Here is a 19,398-nt window from a genome sequence, read left to right on the forward strand (position 1 = left end):
TACTTTGCAGATCATGTCTTTATTCCACTGTATATTCCAAGACAAGGCGCTGCCGCACAAGCATTGTGGTATTCACGCCAATATCATACCGGATACCGGATGGTGTAGCGTAAGGTGAAGGCACGACTTTGAATGGTAAGGCGTGAATTCTAAATACATAAAGCGCTTTATATTGTGAATCTGAATAACATGATTAGACGGGAATGTCGGCAGTAAACAATGTCCACAGTTAATAAGAGTCATCCCCTGCCCAAATTATCAGCAGCACCTATAAAGCCTGCGCCTGCGCCACCTTCCTGTTCCTTCCCTTTCCATGACAAATAGCCATTTGATCAGGATCAAGAAGAATACTTGGTATTCATGGTTTTCCCAATAACTAAGAATGGAATTATGGTCAATTGTCAGACATACACATAACATAACCAGGCTCAAGAGGCTTTATTAGAAAGCTGACTTTGATATACCGCCTTGCCTAACTGTACCCTTTCTTTCTGACATAATAACATATCCACAGTCCGTCAAACTCAAAAGGCGAATGCTACGAATTTGAATTTCGTGACTAGCATTCACAGAGAATGAATTGCATACGAAGTTCCTCATATTTTTAGCCTCATCGATACTGAAAAGAAATAGACGGTGCATACTAATTGCACTACTTCTTCCACCACGTCCCAGTGACCGGTCTATCTGCAGTTTGAGAAGGACCTGGATTTTGGGAACAAGAAATACGTTATATACGGCATGTCCTGAACACCAGCTATGTAGTTCAGTACACAACTACAATCCAGCCAACGCCGGAAAAAAGCCCATACCGTCGAAGTACTCAAAGTGAATATTGTTCGCACAGGGATACCGCTAAGAGAGGGCATATACCGGAGCCCGGAGTGATGCTGTCCTCTTCAACACACTGGACAACAAATAGGAGCAGAGCATAGAGTACCAGAATAGTGCATCCCTTGATCACTTAATGCGTTCGATCAATCTACCATCTCTATGAGAACGATATGGAAATTTATCTGATTATCCCCTCTGAACGCGGATATTTAGTACCGGGTAGAACCGGTTACTCACCCTTGAATACGTGAACAACGCTCATGGATCCTCTTTTTGTGCCACGCCTGAAGGCTGGGTGAGTCAGATATACTCCATATGCTGCTATACATTATTCCGAATGACACATAATAAACGCAATTCCCACTGGCCTGGAGGAACCGCAAGGGGATAGATGTTATATTTATATTCCGGGGCACGATGAGAGAAAGGCAATCGACGAAGGTATCAAGGTGTACTTTGATTTGGTAAAGACTGAATCTTAGGTTTGAAAGTCTCAGAAGAGTCTCCTCATCTTCTCCAGTGACAAGTCTGATTCCAGAACTTCCCGGTAAGTTTTCTTGGCAATATGGAGGTTGTTACTATTGGAAATGGACTATCTCGTCGTAGGACTGGTTTCACGTGACCCTTAATTTCTGTACGCTGCTTTGGCTGTGCTTTTGTCTTATCTACGATCTAATGCTTGATTATACGAAGTGTCATTGTTAGCATACTCTCGCAAAAGCCGAGATGGATGCCAGGTTAGTTCAGAACCGTTCTTTGTGCTCATTTGTGAGGTTCGGTCATTCTGATTATCCGCAGTTTGAGATAAACATCGAACTACGTCGAGGTGTTGAAGAAACTGTATAGACTGTCTGGATGAACAGGCCATTCGCTATGATACAGATGTCGATGGGAAATGGGATAAAGCAAATCTGGTAGTCTATGAAGCTAAGATACTAGGAGACAGGTGTCTATTACACACATCTTGCGAGTTGACAAGCAGCACATTTGTGAACACTTCGACTTTGACTAGTATTTTCTCACATATAGTAACCTCATTATAGAGCGATATATAATGGATACGTGTCTCTGTTGTCTTTTAGGCCAATTATCCCAGTCCGGTTTCATTGTACACCCTCGATAATAATACATCCCGAATAATGTCGTAGATTACTATTGGAAAGTTACTTAGAAAAGCGGTGTAGTAATGGAAGCTAAAAGACGAATCATCTTCTACTAGCAACTGTTGGTGGAGACAGTCAGATGTGGAAGGCCATGTTGCATCCAAGCCACTGCGCCAATTGCTTCCCGGCTAATCGAACGAAGAATTATTTGAATCACCTTCTCCGCTAGATTCAGCGGTTGCTCACTCTTCTGTCGTGAACAGGAGATCAATACTTCCTACCACTATAGAGAACGCCATAGCCTGCCTGATTATCTGGCAGATGAGACTCACAGTCTCCTGCTGATCGAAGTTCCAGGATAAATCCAATTTAGCAAAATACTGCATTTTGGATATGGGTTAAGCTTGGAAAAGAGCAAGAAAAGTAGCAACCACGAGAGGTATATGAGATTTCTTACTTTCCCGTCATCAATGATGTGGAAAAAGTTCCAATGATAGGCGTCTATGAATTCCGTAAATTGACCTATACTCACCGGCCTCTTTGTGCACGCGATGGATAGCGACTGTGTCGGATGAAGTTAGTCAATCACCTTCGCAATTATGTATAGCACTGACAGAACAAAAATAAACTGGGTGAGCTTGATACGTACTGATAGAACACTGTCGACTAACGATTTCTAGCAATGATACATCATGCTCGCCAAATGGCCGGCCGTAAGGATACCTCTCTCTACGGGCTCGCAACGCATGGTTCTTGCTGGGAATTCATTCGGTCGGATAACGATGACAAGATAACCCTCGTAGGAGCAGATAGTGCACTCTCATCCTATTCTCGACAGACAAAATGTTTAGTACACGAGGCACCGTTATGAAGGGGAACAGGGAGAGGCAAAAGGGGTTATATCAATCTTGAAAAGGATCATTACCCACGCTAGCGGGTTAGTCAATGGTTTGGCGCGTTGCAGTAGCTTCGAGAAGTTGAGCGGGCTTGAGTCTGCGCAACCTTAGTAGACGTGGGTCCGGAAGGGAGGAGATGTAAGATGGAGATTTTGGAGCAAGAATGCTATTTCAAACGCTAGACATACCGATCAGCCAACCAACGACATTTTAGGCGGATGACCGCATCACTATGCTCCCAACACGAGTATGCATTTCCTAGAGCAATATGGCCTGGAATGAGATAAGCCGCAGTGGCATCACGGCGCAGTTTGAAATGGTGATACAAGGGGTGTGATTGAAGGTCTGACAGTTATTCTCCGCGCGGGTGAAACCATTATGGACCGATACGAAGTGATATGATGTGATACGGACGATGTAGCGAAGAGAGACCTCTTTCTATTGTTCGCCCAGTTCTAGATATGACATCGTATGATTATGTGAGGTCAAGGGGGTTGCTTCTTCTCTGGGCGGGTTTGTGATCGTGGCTTCCACATCAACGCATTGCTACCCGAATCCGGTGCATATATGAACCCACGTCGTATATGATATTGAGCAAGGAATTGTAAAGTTGACCAATAATATAAAAGAACACCATATCTCAGGAGTATACTAGTAGCACCGTATTCGGGGCCTTCGTTTCCTTCCGGGGATATATATCACTCGGCTTTGCGTATCACCTCATCTCATCCCATTATCTCACCACATCCGACTTCTCTTCGCTGAACATCCCTTCCCGTCCCGGGGATATTTTATATTCCGCTTCATATCGGACAATGAGAGGTGTCCTTCCCCGAACGACAAGAATATAAATATCCTCCGTGCTTAGTGACCAAACTACGTCAAGATGAATCTCAGATCACCCAGCACCAAGCTCCTCATGACCCTCAGCATCATCACAACCACCATGTCCAGTACCACTAGCACCAGTCCAATGCTAACCCGCGACGTCTGCATCATCGGCGGCGGCGCAGCAGGAACCTACGCTGCCATCCGTCTTCAACAACTCGGCAAGTCCGTTGTCGTAATCGACCACAAACCGCGTCTGGGCGGACAGACAACCACGTACACCAATTCAGCCATCACCCCGCTTCCTATCGAATACGGGGTGACCTACTACCAGAACATGTCTATTGTGCGGGACTTTTTCGGTCACTTCAACATACCGCTGACCTACTCGGCATTCGATTACAAGATCGACATGTTTGACTTCGTCACGGGAACGGCCATACCTGCTACTGCGGAGGCGGAATCCAACGCTGCTATGGATCGCTATATCGCGCAGTTGAGAGAGTACCCGTATCTGAGGGTCGGGCTTGAATTACCTGATCCTGTGCCGGAGGATTTGGTGATGCCATTCGGAGAGTTCGTGGACAAGTATGATCTGGAAGCTGGGGTTGGGGACTTGGGGGGTTCAATTGATCCGTTGGGAGATTGGCCTGATTTGCCGACGCTTTACGTAATGAAGTACGCGAATTTGGATGTTTTGGAAGGCGATAAGACTGGGTTTGTGAGACCAAAGAGTCGGAACAATAGTGAGTTGTATGGGGATGCGGAGAAGGAGTTAGGGGAGGAGGGATTACTGTTGGGGAGTAAGGTTGTTAGCATGGATCGGGATGGGAGTGCGGACTGGGTCTATGTGACGGTGAGAAAAGGAGAGGAGGAGAGAACGGTCCAAGCTAAAAGCTTGGTGGTGGCTGTGCAGCCGAGCTTGGACAGTCTGAAAGGGTTTGACCTCGGGGTTAAGGAGAAGACTCTGTTTGGACAGTTCAACAACTTGTTCTTCTATACGGCATTGGTGCGAGTCAAGGGGCTGCCAGATCGGACTTGTTACATGAATCGTGGGGCAAACGATCCGTTCTTGATCCCGCAATTGCCTGGGATGCTTGTGCTCAAGCCTACGGAGGCATCGGAGCTAAAGGTGGCGAATTATCTCAGCACGAAGGCGTTGTCGGAGGAGGAGGTGAAACAGGGTATGCTTCACGATATGGAAAGCATCCGCCGGAGAGCAAAAGTCGACTTCCCGGACCCAGAATTCCTCGCCATTGGGGATCATAGCCCGTACCAGCTGACGGTTCCGGCTGAGGCCATCGAGAACGGATTCTACCGTAATCTCAATTCCCTGCAAGGGGAGCGTCGGACGTTTTACACCGCGGCCACATGGGAGTCTCATAGCACACCGCAGATCTGGGAGTTCACCGAGCAGATGTTGCAAAGCCGTCTACTAAAGTCGCTGTGATAACTTAATAGCCGATGTCGAGATAGAAGTTCTGTGAATATGAGCAGATTCTAGCGTATCACTTTCATGTAGGTCGTTGTACTTAGCTTGTAACAAGTCCGCAGATCCTTGCGGGAGGCACCGGCAGCAGAGTAGAACTGGGATACCGTCAGACAAAGCAGATAGGGCATGTAATTTCCGAAACTCCGCGGTTGTGCGTCCATCCGATGGGCCACGGAAATGATTCGACAGGCAGCCGAGACCGAGGCCGTCAGCTGTGGAGAGCCGAGTTTCAATGTCAGCTGTGAAACGTTGTACAGGCGTTGTCATTCCCTCACACAGACGTTGGGTGACCGATAACCCAGATCAGACATGACCAATTGGATATTCTCCGATCAGGAAGTACGAGAGATCAGACCTGCGCACAGACTGTTGTCCCGAGACAGGTGTAACCATATTTCAACTTCATGTAGGACAAGGCCAACGAATGTTGATCAGATAGTTGCAACATATTCCATCATTAACAAGAAATTGCCAAAATAATCACAGAAACAACGGACTTCGCCGGGCCATCCTGATTTAACCCGAGCTGAGCTCAGTATATGGAGCCAATTGCTACTCAACACACCGGAATTTCGCTTCCTGCTTCCACTCACTGGCAATCTCTAGCTGACCAGTCTGGTCATTAACAGCCAAGAAACGATTACTGTAATCTCCACCAGGTACGATGGGGATCAGCCCGTACTATGATGATCGGGAGGCCACGCGTCAGTAACGTAGGATCCAACGGCGACTAATGTTGCGGCATGCCAGCTTACCTCCAGTGCGCCATCGCTGTAACCACGTGTCTCAACCCAGATGTTATACACACAGTTATCATACAGGAAGACTACCTGGAAGCGCTGGATGAGATCATGTGTACTGGATGTAACAAGAAGGGGATTACATACCTTGTCTGGGTTTCCGAACTTCCCAATCAACTTCGAGTGCGAGAGCGAGTCATTAGCACCAATTCGCAACGGATAGGAATAAGGAGCGACCAACGCCATCGTCACGACAGAGCCAGAACTCGCCATTAGCCCGGAGCTTATTCCCTGGGCTAGGCTGGTAGTCGTTTGAATGGAGAGACAGGCGATTCTCGTCTTCGATGGCCAGAACACGGCCGGTGAAGGAGGTGAAGAGACCAGAGTGACTCGGCATTTTGCAATGGATTGACAGTGGGCCAAAATCATGAAAGCTACTGCAAGCACTGTGATGGTAATTTTAATGTAAAACTGGAAGGCTGGGGACCGTAGCTTAAAGCGGGAATCTTTTTATGACGTGCTCCATCGCATCGCATGATGCAAAAATGTAGGATCGTACCAATTCGAGCGTTTCATGGCATCGGCTCACTGTGGCTGGCCATGGCCCTCGGGGCCTTTGCTGTAGGGGGGGGGGGGTTGCTCCGCTCTTTCCAAGTAATATGATGAAACATAGTCGGCCAGTAAGCCTGGAGACCTGGTCTTGGAACAAACAAGAAATACGGCGATGATGATGAAGTCATTATTAGGAGAGAGGAGCGTGCTGCGAACACGAACATTGAATCTCACATCATCTCCAGCGGGAATGCCGTTTGAAGTCTCCTGATGTCTCAATGCTAAGCGACCACAGCAAATGCTGTAAACAGCAGGACTTTATATGACACCACACGCCTTGCATGGCTTATTTGAACCTCCTCGGATTTGCATTCCATAAGCCATGATTCCGCGTCTTTATTTTTTTCTGTGCATTCTGCGGGAAACACAAGCACAATGGATCAGGCGAACAATGACAGCAAAAAGACACATTGCTTTTCCCAGGCAACAGTGAATGCCACGTGGGCTGCCAGGCTATCGCCAATGAGCGTGCAGGCGGTTCATCAGGCATCGGCGTTCCAGGAAGAGATGGTTGTTGCAACGATTGCGGACAGCAAACATCAGGTCAATGTGGAAGCACAACACTTCATCTGTCGTGAAAGACTCAATGTGGCTCACTTGAACAATGCCACTCATGCACTGGCCCGAAGACATGTTGTCCTACGTTCCCTCTTTTGCTGGAATGATCATGCCACAAAACAACATCCGGCCCGGATATTGATGTTAGTTCTTGGACCCGATTACCCAGTAGCGAATATCAAGCTTGTCAGTGAAGAACCGACTCAGGATACGAATACAGAAGATTCCCCTATCGACTTTCATGTACTGGGTTTATCTGACGCTTCAGAAATTCGTCAATGGCATGGAGAGATGCCATGGAGGTTAACAATCAACTCATTGCCTGACCAGAAAGGTTCTCGTCTATCACTGTGCTACCATACCGCAATCCTGGACGAGTCTTCGGCTTGTCGGATGTTGCGCTACCTGTGGGATGAGCTGCAGGCCCCCGGTTCCACCGTCGTGTCCGACTTCATTGCAGCCCACAAGGGCCTGGCTTTCCGACGCAGCCATGATATGCAATGTCGGGTTCGAGAAAGATTTGCGGGAGCACCTCCTCTCCTAGCCGTCCTCGGTAGCACAAAGCCACTTGACAGAGAGGGGTATGGTGTGACGATCGACAAAGTGGCTATGCCTTACGCTCGGGCCGATTGCCTGTTGCGAGCGCGGCAGGCCTTATATATGGCACTCTGCACATTGGACGGGACACAAGAGGCCACATTTTTAGAGTTAACGCCACACAGAGGAGCACTCCCCTCGAACCATAGAGAGGTTTTGGGTCCAATTCTACAGCCTCAGATTCGGTGGACTCAACATGATAGCCACACATCACTCCTAAGAGTTGCCGAAAGTCTTGCTTCGGGATGCGACATTAACCACGCCTTCTCACCTGGCGAGCTGTGCTCCTTCATTTCGAACGCGGCATATCGACCTTCAGTGTCTCTTATTTGTCACATCGAGTCATGTGCCTCCACTGGAGTCGGAACCTGGACTTGGGAAGGCAAAGATTCATGGTCAGATGTCCCTTTGGTAATCGAACTGATTCCATGTGGTGGGGATTCCTACCTCGTTCGCAATTGCTACCACCGTGACCTGTTCACAGACAACACCATTGCGGCATTCCGACAGTTCTTCTGCGCATCCCTAGAATGGCAACAACATGAGCATGATACAAGGAGAGACATTACTCTCGAGTTTGCGGTCCACAGTATCCTGAGTTCATGTCCCGATGCAGGTGTCCACCTGGAGAACCAGAAGAAAATCCAAACCAACAATAAGCATGTCGGCGAGTCACCAGAGACTATCATGCTCAGCACTACATCTCACATTACCATAGAGAAGTGCACTGGACATGGACATTATTCTCTGAGTAACATGAGGGCCGAAGGTGGTGCATGTGCGCATGACCTGCTGGAGCGGAGTGCTAGAAGATTTCCGGAGAAGATTGCCTTGCAATATGAAATCTCCGACTATTTGACATATAAGGACTTGAACGATCGTTGTGATCAGCTTGCTGAATCCTTAACTTATTGGATCGATCGTACCCAACAAACGTCTCCTGGTGAAGAAATCATTATCCCACTTTCATTCGACAAAGGTTTTGAGCTAGTTATAGCTATGTTCTCGGTGCTGAAGGCAGGGGCAGCTTTCGTGCATATCGATGCAAGTCTGCCAGCTAGCCGAATAGCGGGGATCATTCGGAAGGCAGGGGCGCCATTTATTCTTTACGATGGAAAGGCTGACACGCCTACGTTGAACGAAGTTGCCAGGAGGGAAGGCAAGGCAATCGTTGCGCTCAACGAATTGGCCAGGATGCAGGACAAGCATACACTCCCGTTCATCCGGAGTGAGCAACTAGGTTCATCGCTTGCGTACATTCAAGTGACATCTGGAACGACTGGAGAGCCTAAGTGTATCATGATCGAGCACCGTAACTTGGTGGCTTTCATGGAAGCCGACGAGCCGGATTTTCTAGGAACCTGGACGACCAACAAGCTGCAGCTCTCAAACCGCACCTTTGACATAGCCATGGCAGACATATTTGGCACATTGGGTCGCGGAGGAAGATTAGTGTTTGGTCCAGACGCAGCCATACTGTCCTCTCTGGCAGAATGGCTGGAGATGACCAGCGTTACGGATCTGAATACGTCTCCCTTGGTCGCAGATTTGCTGAAGGACCATGTCCCAGCTTACCTGAGCGTCCTGATGGTCGGCGGAGAGCCTTTCCACCCCTCCCTCGTAGAGGGTATCCCTAAGGAGTGTCGATTATACAACAACTATGGCCCAAGCGAAACAACCTTCGTAGCGACGACATACACTGTATCAGAGGAGGATAAAGATAAGTCAAACGTCCCGATTGGACGCTCTTTTGGATCCTGTAGTATTCATATACTGGCACCTGAAGGCACTGAAAGGGTCAAAAGCGGAGACATTGGCGAACTCTGCATCAGTGGGTCCCAAGTATCGAGGGGTTACCTGGGACAGCCCGAGATTACTGGCAGAAGTTTTGTCTCAGATCCTTCTGCGAAAGATGAGAAATGCAAGCTATATCGCACTGGAGACCTTGGACGATTTCTACCCAACGGAAAACTGGAGTATACCGGGCGCAAAGATAAGCAAGTGAAACTTCGAGGGCAGCGTGTCGAAACACTCGAAATAGAAATAGAGATGAGGAAGCATCCTCGAGTGAAGGCTTGCGCAGTCGCCACAGGCGACTCGAGCCATGGAATAGCGCTCGTTGCATTCATTGAGACACAACCGAACCACCAAGACTCATTTACCGATGCGACAGCTGAAGAGTGTGACTGGGCGAATCTGGTAGCTGAGCTCAAGACCGTTCTATCCCAGAGCCTGCCAGATTATATGATACCAGCGCGCATTGTGAGGCTTGATGATGGCTTACCTCGTTTACCTAGCAACAAGCTTGATCAGAAAGCACTGTCATCTCGGGCAACAGAGGTTTTAGCAAGCCAAGCATCCCAAGCGGGATTGGAATACGTCCATCCGCGGGACGAATTGGAAAGGCATGTCTGTGAAGCTTTCAGCAACGTGTTTTCTTGCCAGGTTGGCATTACAAACAGTTTTCTGGATCTTGGAGGACACTCTGTCACAGCGATACGGGTGGCGAGTAAAATAAGGAAACACCTCCACACTGTTATCACCTTCCGGGATGTTTTAGAATGCTTGACTCCGGAAACGCTGAGTGCGCGCATTCGTGCTTCTGCAGGAAGCAAACCGCAAAGCCTACGGACCTATCGAGCTCCAGATAGCATGACTGTTGAGCAATCCTTCGCACAAGGCCGCTTGTGGTTCTTGGAACAGCTCCATCCAAATTTGAGCTGGTACCACATGCCACTTGCATTCAGGTTGCGAGGGCGATTGCACCTCGACGCCTTAGAGGCCGCTTTGCTAGCGCTTGAACAGCGTCATGAAACGCTGCGAACAACATTTGAAGTGAAAGGCGACATGAATGTACAAGTAGTCCAGCCCTTTTTGCCGAAAGCTATCCGAATCTTGGATCTTACTGGGGACCATGGTCCTGGTGACGAAAGGCTTTACTCAGTCCTTCGCAGTGAACAGACAAAGCCATTCAACCTTACGGATGAACCCGGGTGGAGAGTCGCCGTGGTGCGAGTTAGCTCCCAAGAACATGTTCTTTCACTCGTTATCCACCATATAATTGCAGATGGATGGTCTTTGGGGGTGGTCTTGCGAGAGCTCGCATTGTTCTACTCTGAGGCCCTCCATGGGAAAGATCCCTCGTTGATATTACCGCCCCTACCCATCCAATACCGAGGGTACTCGCTATGGCAACGTCAGGAAGAACAGCTTCGGCAGCAACAGCGTCATTTAGCGTATTGGACACAACAGCTGCGAGGCAGCCACCCGGCCGAATTTCCGTGTGATAAGCCTCGGCCTGATGTGCCATCAGGACAGGCTGCTGTGAGGGGAATCAAGATAGGCGGTGCTTTGTACAGTGATTTGGAAAGGCTCTGCAAGCGACATTCGATAACACCCTTCATCGTTCTACTGGCGGCCTTTCGGGCAGCTCATTACCGAATGACAGGGGCAGCTGATGCGACTATCGGCACTCCAATCACCAATCGCAACCGTGAGGAACATGAAGATATAATTGGGCTATTCGTGAATATGCAGTGTATGAGAGTCGAAATTTCGGAAAGCGATTCCTTCGAGGTACTGGTTCAACGAGTAAAGGAGACAGCAGCGGCGGCTTTCGAACACAATGAGGTGCCTTTCGAGATGATCGTCTCCGAGCTACACCCAATACGGGATAGTTCACGCAATCCACTGATTCAAACTATCTTCGCATTTCACCCAGAGCGTGTTAATCAGATCAGTCTCGAAGGCATCGACTCAGAACTGATTACCCTGACACATGCGACAAGGTTCGACCTCGAATTTCACGTCTGCCAGTGTGGAGATGGCCTGGAGGGTGACCTCATATACTCCACTGAGCTTTTCCATAGTCGAACGATCGAGATATTGCTATCGACCTTTCAAGATATATTGAGAGTTGGTCTTGAAGTTTCGCACTCGGTTATTGAGACAATTCCCCTGTCGAGTGGTACCTCCGCGCTTGCAGACATGGGACTGTTGGACATCCGCCGCTCCCCGTACCCTCGAACTTCGAGCATAATCGATGTATTCCGCGAGCAGGTAGCCGCATACCCAGATAGAACAGCAGTCAAGGACAACCAGTATCAATGGAGCTATACCAGGCTTGACCTAGAGTCCGACAAGATGGCAGGTTGGTTACGTGATTTGAAACTGCCAAAAGAGACTGTGATCGCGATTTTCGCAAACAGATCGTGCGAGACCATCGCAGCGTTCCTGGGAGTACTTAAGGCAAATATGGCCTATCTTCCACTAGATATCAAGTTCCCAGCTGCTCGAATAGAGACCATTCTTTCTTTTATTGAAGGCAATAGAGTTGTTCTGGTCGGCTCCGGATGTGAACTTCCAATTACCCATTTGGATGGGGTAGACGTCGTCCCCATGGCACGACTGTCGAGCGGTATTGGTCAGAGCCCTGCATATGTTGATAATATAATGCCTACTCCCAAGAGCCTCGCATATGTTATGTTCACCTCGGGCTCCACCGGACAGCCAAAAGGGGTCATGATTGAGCACAGGGCGGTTGTGTCACGAGTGAAGGGCTGCGATTTGCTCAAGGAAGAGGTTACCGCAAAGCCATTCGCCCATATTTCCAGCATTGCTTTTGATGCAGCAGTTTGGGAGATATACACTCCTCTGCTCAACGGCGGCACTGTGATTTGCATTGACAGTGCGACCATTACGGACTTTGAAGCCTTTTCCAGCATCTTTCATGCGGAAGGCATTGAGGTAGCACTTATTACACCCGCCCTGCTGAAACAGCTTCTCACAGATTCATCGGCTTCGATCTTTGAGCTTCATACACTGGTCGTGGGCGGAGATCGAGCGGATCCCAAAGACATGATCAAAGCACGCAAGCTAGTTCAGTGTAATGTTGTAAACGCTTATGGCCCTACAGAGAATACCGTTATCAGCACCTTTTATCGACTTCCGGAAGGCGGCGGATATCATAACGGTGTACCAATTGGACAAGCAGTGCCTAACTCAGGGGCGTACGTTGTGGATCAGCAACTATGTCTAGTGCCACCCGGTGTAATCGGTGAACTTGTTGTTGTCGGCGATGGCCTAGCGCGCGGCTATACCGATGTACGAAGGGATTTGAATCGTTTCGTCAACATTGACATTCGCGGTCGGGTTCTAAGAGCGTATCGCACGGGCGACCGAGTTCGTCGCCGTCCGGTAGACGGACAGCTTGAATACATTGGCCGGCTGGATGGCCAGGTCAAGATTCGAGGTTTTCGTGTTGAGACCGAGGAGATCGAACATGTTCTTCGCAGTTCAGGCCTGGTCGAAAACGCCGCGGTGCTCTTCCAACAGCCTGATAATCAAGAGGGTCGGCTAGTAGCTTTTGTCACGATGTTGAAGGGGGGCGATAAGCATGTCCCCATGGATGAGGTAGCAAGGGGTAGAGAAGAACAGGAATCTGAACAAGCTTGGAAGCAAATTTTCAGTGAAGTCACATATGACAGCCAGATCGACCCTCGTGAGGCCGGTAGGGACTTCTCTGGATGGAAGTCAATGTACGATGGTGCTGACATCGACAAAGAAGAAATGGGGGAGTGGCTGGACGATACGATCACAACGCTGCTCAATGGTGGACCGCCAGGCAACGTGGTTGAGATTGGTACCGGCTCAGGAATGATTCTTTTCAATATTTCAAACGACCTGCAGACCTATGTTGGCCTTGAACCGGTACAATCGATAGTGGAATTTGTCAAGACCATGATGGGCAAAGTTAATCCGACTCTAGCAAGCAAAGTACAGCTGCATATCGGAAGTGCCAGTGACTTAGACAAGATATCATCCGACATTTCATCGCCCGACATCGTGGTGGTGAATTCTGTTGCGCAGTATTTCCCTAGTGCGGAATATCTGTTCAAACTCATTTTGGATCTTCTGCGAAAGCATCAGGCCAAGACCCTCTTCTTCGGAGACATACGTTCATACGCTCTATATGCACAATTTCAGGTCACCAAGGCCCTGCACGGACAGGAAAAGATTACCCCCGAATATATCCGTCAAAGTATGGCAAATACTGTGGAGAATGAAACTGAGTTACTGATTGACCCTGCCTTTTTCACGTCACTAGCAGCTGAATTCCCCGATCTTATCCATCACGTCGAGATACTTCCGAAAAGAATGCGAGCGACAAACGAGCTTAGTTGCTATCGTTATTCGGCCATCATCCATGCTGTGCGACAAGACTATCTCCCCATCATTCATACTATAGATGCAGATCAGTGGATCGACTACAGTGCCCAAGGCCTAAGCAGGAACGGGCTCTTAGATCTATTGAAGGAAGGCTCAGAATCAGCTGTCGTAGCCATCGCCAACATCCCGCACAGCAAGACTGTATTCGAACGACTAGTCGTTGAGGCATTTTCCAGCCGGACAACAATGACAGATATTGGTTGGTTACCATCGATCCGTCAGAATGCAGATAAAGTTGATGGACTCTCGGCAATGGATCTTGTTGATCTGGGTGCCTTGGCAGGGTTCCATGTGGAACTAAGTTGGGCGCGACAATTTTCCCAACACGGAGGACTGGATGCCATCTTTCACTGCATCAAGCCCCAGGATGGACGACAAAGAACCATGTTTCGATTTCGCAGCGATCATGAAGGTCGCTCAACTGGAGATTTCAGCAACCGGCCAATGCAAGGTCAGCCGACCCGCCATATCATAAGAGAACTGCAGCATTTCTTGAAGATACGCGTGCCTTGGTACATGGTTCCGGCTCTGGTAAGCGTTCTTGAGGACATGCCTACTAACCATAGTGGCAAGATAGACAGACAAGCTCTGTCTCAAATTGCAGCCACGATGGCACCTAGGCAGGCACCAGCTGACATGACCTTCGTGTGTCCGAGAACTAAGTTCGAAGTGATTGTCTGCGAAGCATTCGGTCGCGTTCTTGGATGTGAAATGGGCGTTACAGAGAATTTCTTCGATCTCGGTGGACACTCCCTGATGGCAACAAGAGCAATATCCAAGATCATTGAGCGTACACAGTGTGCCATCACGGTCCGAGACCTATTTGACTGCCCAACGCCAGAAGCTTTGGCAAACAGAATCGCGAAAATCCGTGATGAAAGTAGCGAAGAAGCAGAGAGTGGCAGAATACAAGGCATTGATGAGTTTGCTGATCACGAACCGGTCGTGCACGATGAATGGAATCAAGCTGTGGAGGCGGCCGGCATTTGCACAGCAGACATAGTGCACATAATCCCGTGTTCTCCCTTTCAGGAGGGTGTCCTTACTGCCGACCTCGTCCTCGGAGACTCTCCCGCTTATTTGGCTACCATGAAGCTGAAGTTCGACGGTCACCTGAACGTGAGAGCATTGCAATCAGCGTGGCAATTAACAGTAGCACGAGAGGAAATGCTTCGAACAGCCTTTATGCCATCGACACAAGATATTTCTTTGAACGGAATGTGTAGTGGAGCCTTTCTGCAGGCCGTTCTCCGGTACGACTCCAACGAAGTGAAAAGGGTCTCGACACTACGGCAACAGGAGTACAATCAGCCGCCTGACCTTGGGATGGGCCATATACCGGTTTCATTGGCCTTGAGGCAAGGCTACGTGACAGGTTTCATGCAACTTGAATTGACAATGCATCATGCCCTATATGATGAAGCCTATCTGTCGTATATTCTGAACGGCCTGTCCCGTGATTATCACCATGCTCAGAGCCATAGCCTAACAAACGATGACAATAGCAGCCACATCCCGTTCATAAAGTTCATTCGCACGTTGCAACAGAAGGATCAATCAGTAGGCTCCTCCTTCTGGAAGAAATACCTAGATGGGGCACCAGCATGTACTTGGCCAATTCCATGTGGTCTCAGAGGTCCTATGGATGGAATTCAATTCCCTCATGAAGTTCGTGCTGAATGGAACGGAGATGCAGAAGCACTGTCAAAAATTTACAGCACCACCCCGGCCGGTCTTGTTCGAGCAGCTTTAGCTTTGTCCATTGCTGTACATAGTGACTCAGACGACGTCATATTCGGTGAGGTGTCGAGTGGCCGAGCTCATTCGGAGTTCGTCAAAGGCCCCTGCATCGCCACCCATCCGGTACGAATCTCGCTTGCAGTGAACTCGAAGCAGCATTCTAGTGACGGACGACGAGGGGGAGTTTCAATAGAAGAACTCCTCACGCGCACCCGTGATGCGTACTTAGACACGATGCCATTTCAGCACCTTGGACTCGAACCTATCCGACGCTTGACTGAGAACCCCGACTTGCTTCCTTTCCAGGTGCTTTTTGTTTTTCAGGCACAAGTCACAAATGCCAAGAATCACAGATTTCCATGGGACCGATTCAGTATTGCCGACGGTGAGCTGAAGCGTACAGACTTTCCCATGGTGCTTGAAGTGTTCTGTCAAGAGCTCACAGGCCATCTTCACATGCGATGTGTGTTTGACCCGGCGGCAATACTTCCAGAAGATGCAGATTGGGTGTTGCAGCATATCATCGACTCAATTGACCTCATGCAAACACGTTCCATGCAACATCAGGAAGATCAATACCCTGAGGCTAAGCTCGTAATCAAGGAGCGAGAGATAACTGTCATCGAACAATTGTTGGGCCACCAAGATGGGGGATCGTCTGAGGGCGGTGGTGCGTTGTCTACTGTCATCGAGCTCTTTCGCAAGTGCGCAATGGAAATGCCAGACAAGATTGCTTTGCAAGTTCAAAGGAGTGATTTTGTTACGTTCAGACAACTTGACGAATTAAGCAATCAGATTGCTTTCGGCCTTGAAGAAATTCTCAACTATCTAACAAGTGCAACCACCAAGCAGCGATACGTGCCGATCTTCTTCGAGAAGTCATATCACATGGTTGGCGCCATTTTGGGCATCCTGAAGGCCGGAGCAGCTGTTGTTCCCATGGACATCGAACATCCGATGCAGAGGCTGGAGACAATATGCGTAACAAGCGCAGCCAATGTCTTCCTCTGGGACGGTATAAATGGTGGCGAGAAGCTACAAAGTCTTGTCAAGTCAACGGGAGCAACTGCACTGACAGTAAATGATCTTCTCCAGTATACCAGCCAGACGTACAAGCAAAAAATTCTACCCCTGAACTCTCTGGCTTATGTGCTTTTTACCTCGGGAACGACCGGTATTCCAAAAGGAGTGATGATCAATCATCGGAACTTGGCATCATTTTTGTCCTCCAATAGAGGAAGTACTGACTGCTCATGGACTTCAAACAGACTCGCGCTTCTTGCTCCTACCTTTGATGCGGCGATGGGAGATTTGTTCGCCACGCTCTGCAAAGGTGGCCGTCTCTTGTTGGGTAAACAACAGGATATTCTCTCCGGATTGAGCCATTGTTTAGAAGATCTGAGTGTCACACATCTGTCACTAACTCCCACATTGGGTACGCTGATACTGAACGACCTTGACAACGAAGGGCTATCTTTTCTGCGCTCTTTGGTCTTTGGGGGTGAGCCTTTCCCACTCAGTGCTTTGAGCCGCGTACCCAGGACAATGAATGTCTGGAATGGTTATGGTCCTACCGAGGCGACCATTGAGATAGCAGCCTGCAAGGTACAAGGACTAGATGTTGATGTGTGCGGAGGCCGATCGTTTGTTCCCATCGGAGAGCCCGGCCACAACAGACACATTCGGGTGTTATATCCCGAAACTTCAGAGCAAGTCCCACTGGGTTCAGTTGGTGAGTTATGCATTAGTGGACTGCAAGTGGCACAAGGCTATCTAGGCCAAGCTGACTTGACCGCGAAACATTTCACACCTGACCCGTTCTCACCGACGGGGCGGGGGAGAATGTATCGTACGGGAGATAGAGCAAGACTCCACGGAGATGGATACCTTGAGTACCTTGGTCGCCTGGATGGGCAGATAAAAGTTCGCGGCTTCCGAATTGACACTGAAGAGGTTTGCTCGGTGGTGCAGAAGCATCCACAGATCATTGCATGTGCAGTGACTAAGCTTCAGAGCAGCGACAGCGGAATTGAGACCCTGACAGCGCTTGTTGAAGTAGTCCATCCACTCCAGCCCGGAGATGTCATATGTGAAGCCACAGTCAAAGAGCATCTGGCCCAAAGCCTTCCTTCCTATATGGTTCCGGCCTTCATCTGGGTGCAGACAACACCCTTACCGCGTACAACAAGTGGTAAACTAGACAGGATCGCTATCACCAAGATGGCCGAGGACAGACATAAAGAGAGTCTAAAAGACCGTTCGAGGCACCCTCACACGCCTGTTCGCGCCGCGCCGGGAAGCCTAGAAGACAAAATAGCTTCGATCTGGGCAAAGGTGCTTGGGATCAACGAAGACTCTGTTGACATCACTGCAGCTTTTCACAGGATGGGCGGTGACTCCATTCGCGCAATCGCATTGCTTGCAATACTTCGTCGACAAGAGCTACACCTCGATTTGATAGACGTTTCACAGACTTCAACAGTGCAGTCGCAAGCAGCCAGAGTTCGTCAGGGGTCAGCCGCCAAAAACAATGCAAGGTACCTACATTTTCACATGCGCCAAGGGAGTATGGCAACCGTTGTCCTTGTTCATCCGTTCCTTGCGCAATCCACGGTATTCGAGCCACTGCTGCCATTACTAGACGGCACGATTGATGTCCTCCTAGTTGACGACCCATTCATGGGCGCAGCTCGTTATCCCGAGACGCTTTCGCAGTGGGCTAGTCGTTACTTGGCTGATATGAAAGAGCATATTCAGGCTGACCACCCTGTGATATTTGGGGGGTATTCATTTGGTGGAGTCATTGCATTCGAGATGGCCCACAAATGGGACCAATTATACGGTGCCCATTCCAGCTCGGTAGTCCTACTCGATCCTGGTACTTATGAAGTGGATAACATAGTATGGAAGGGTGAAAGTGACAAGGACAATTTGATTATGAGCTCGCTGGGCAGATCGGAGATCAGCCTTCAAGACATCCTACCGCTTCGAAAGTGCTTTGATGGCTATGTTAGAGCCTTGGAGCAATCTGAATGTCCACCAGTCTATGAGGGTAAGTGCCTTCATGTGGCGTTACCCGATCGGCTCCAGGACGGAGTAGTAGATTGGTGGAAGGCACATTGCACCAAAATCACTTTGGGCGTTGTCGACTGCAACAACCATTACGCGTTGATGAAGGATGCAGGCTGTGTGGCTAGAATCAGTCGTTTTATCAATGAGCACTGCAACGCCGTTATAGAAGAGAATCGAGCAGTGAGCAGCGCGAGTTCAGAGTCCCGGATGTATGGAGGATCTTCGAGAACCGACGTGTCGACGGAAGATGGAGATGTGAAGGAGCAGACCAGGTGACTATCTAAATAGGACTAGCGCGTCTCTTCGTATCTACAGCCCGATCCGGAAATAGTCGGTCGGGCATAACTGTTCCTGATTTGTCATCTATGAAGATTCCCGCAATCAAAGAAGCCAGCCTCCAAGATTCCCAGATGTAGATGCTTGACGAACTGAAACATCCGACAGAAACCATTATATCCATTTGGGGCCAGACGAGCGGATCAATCATATATATTTCTCAACAGCTACAGGGCCCACTTCGGTAAACCATTCGCCCTAAGAGGTAGCACGTCACCACCGCTGTTACCTGCACTTTAGTGCATTAACAAACTAGACACCGTGCCTGTCAGCACTAGTTCATAATAAGCAAGCTCTGTTGTCTCGAATATTTGATCTGGGGCTAAAATCATGGTTCTCGACCAGTCAAATCCAGATTTCCG

At 49.0% G+C, this 19,398-nt stretch overlaps 3 protein-coding genes across 3 annotated transcripts; 2 read left to right on the forward strand and 1 right to left on the reverse strand.

The window, feature by feature from the left end:
* The first annotated feature begins 3,523 nt into the window (after positions 1 to 3,523).
* On the forward strand, positions 3,524 to 5,265 carry BO85DRAFT_448051 (FAD dependent oxidoreductase). The gene has a single exon (XM_025659853.1). It carries the CDS (start codon positions 3,720 to 3,722, stop codon positions 5,109 to 5,111), a length of 1,392 nt encoding a protein of 463 aa, XP_025517018.1. The 5' UTR covers positions 3,524 to 3,719; the 3' UTR covers positions 5,112 to 5,265.
* Positions 5,266 to 5,705: 440 nt separating this feature from the next.
* Positions 5,706 to 6,290, reverse strand: BO85DRAFT_437184 (uncharacterized protein; the record flags this gene model as incomplete). Its single annotated transcript, XM_025658611.1, has 4 exons — positions 5,706 to 5,834; positions 5,909 to 5,992; positions 6,041 to 6,070; positions 6,135 to 6,290. 4 exons carry the CDS (start codon positions 6,288 to 6,290, stop codon positions 5,706 to 5,708), a joined length of 399 nt encoding a protein of 132 aa, XP_025517019.1.
* A 295-nt stretch (positions 6,291 to 6,585) lies between these two features.
* Positions 6,586 to 19,380, forward strand: BO85DRAFT_511694 (nonribosomal peptide synthase). Its single transcript, XM_025664619.1, has 2 exons — positions 6,586 to 7,253; positions 7,332 to 19,380. Exons 1-2 carry the CDS (start codon positions 6,881 to 6,883, stop codon positions 18,974 to 18,976), a joined length of 12,018 nt encoding a protein of 4,005 aa, XP_025517020.1. The 5' UTR covers positions 6,586 to 6,880; the 3' UTR covers positions 18,977 to 19,380.
* The last annotated feature ends 18 nt before the right edge of the window (positions 19,381 to 19,398 follow it).

Source organism: Aspergillus piperis, assembly GCF_003184755.1.
Source record: "Aspergillus piperis CBS 112811 unplaced genomic scaffold BO85scaffold_6, whole genome shotgun sequence".
Classification (NCBI taxonomy): Eukaryota; Fungi; Ascomycota; class Eurotiomycetes; order Eurotiales; family Aspergillaceae; genus Aspergillus; species Aspergillus piperis.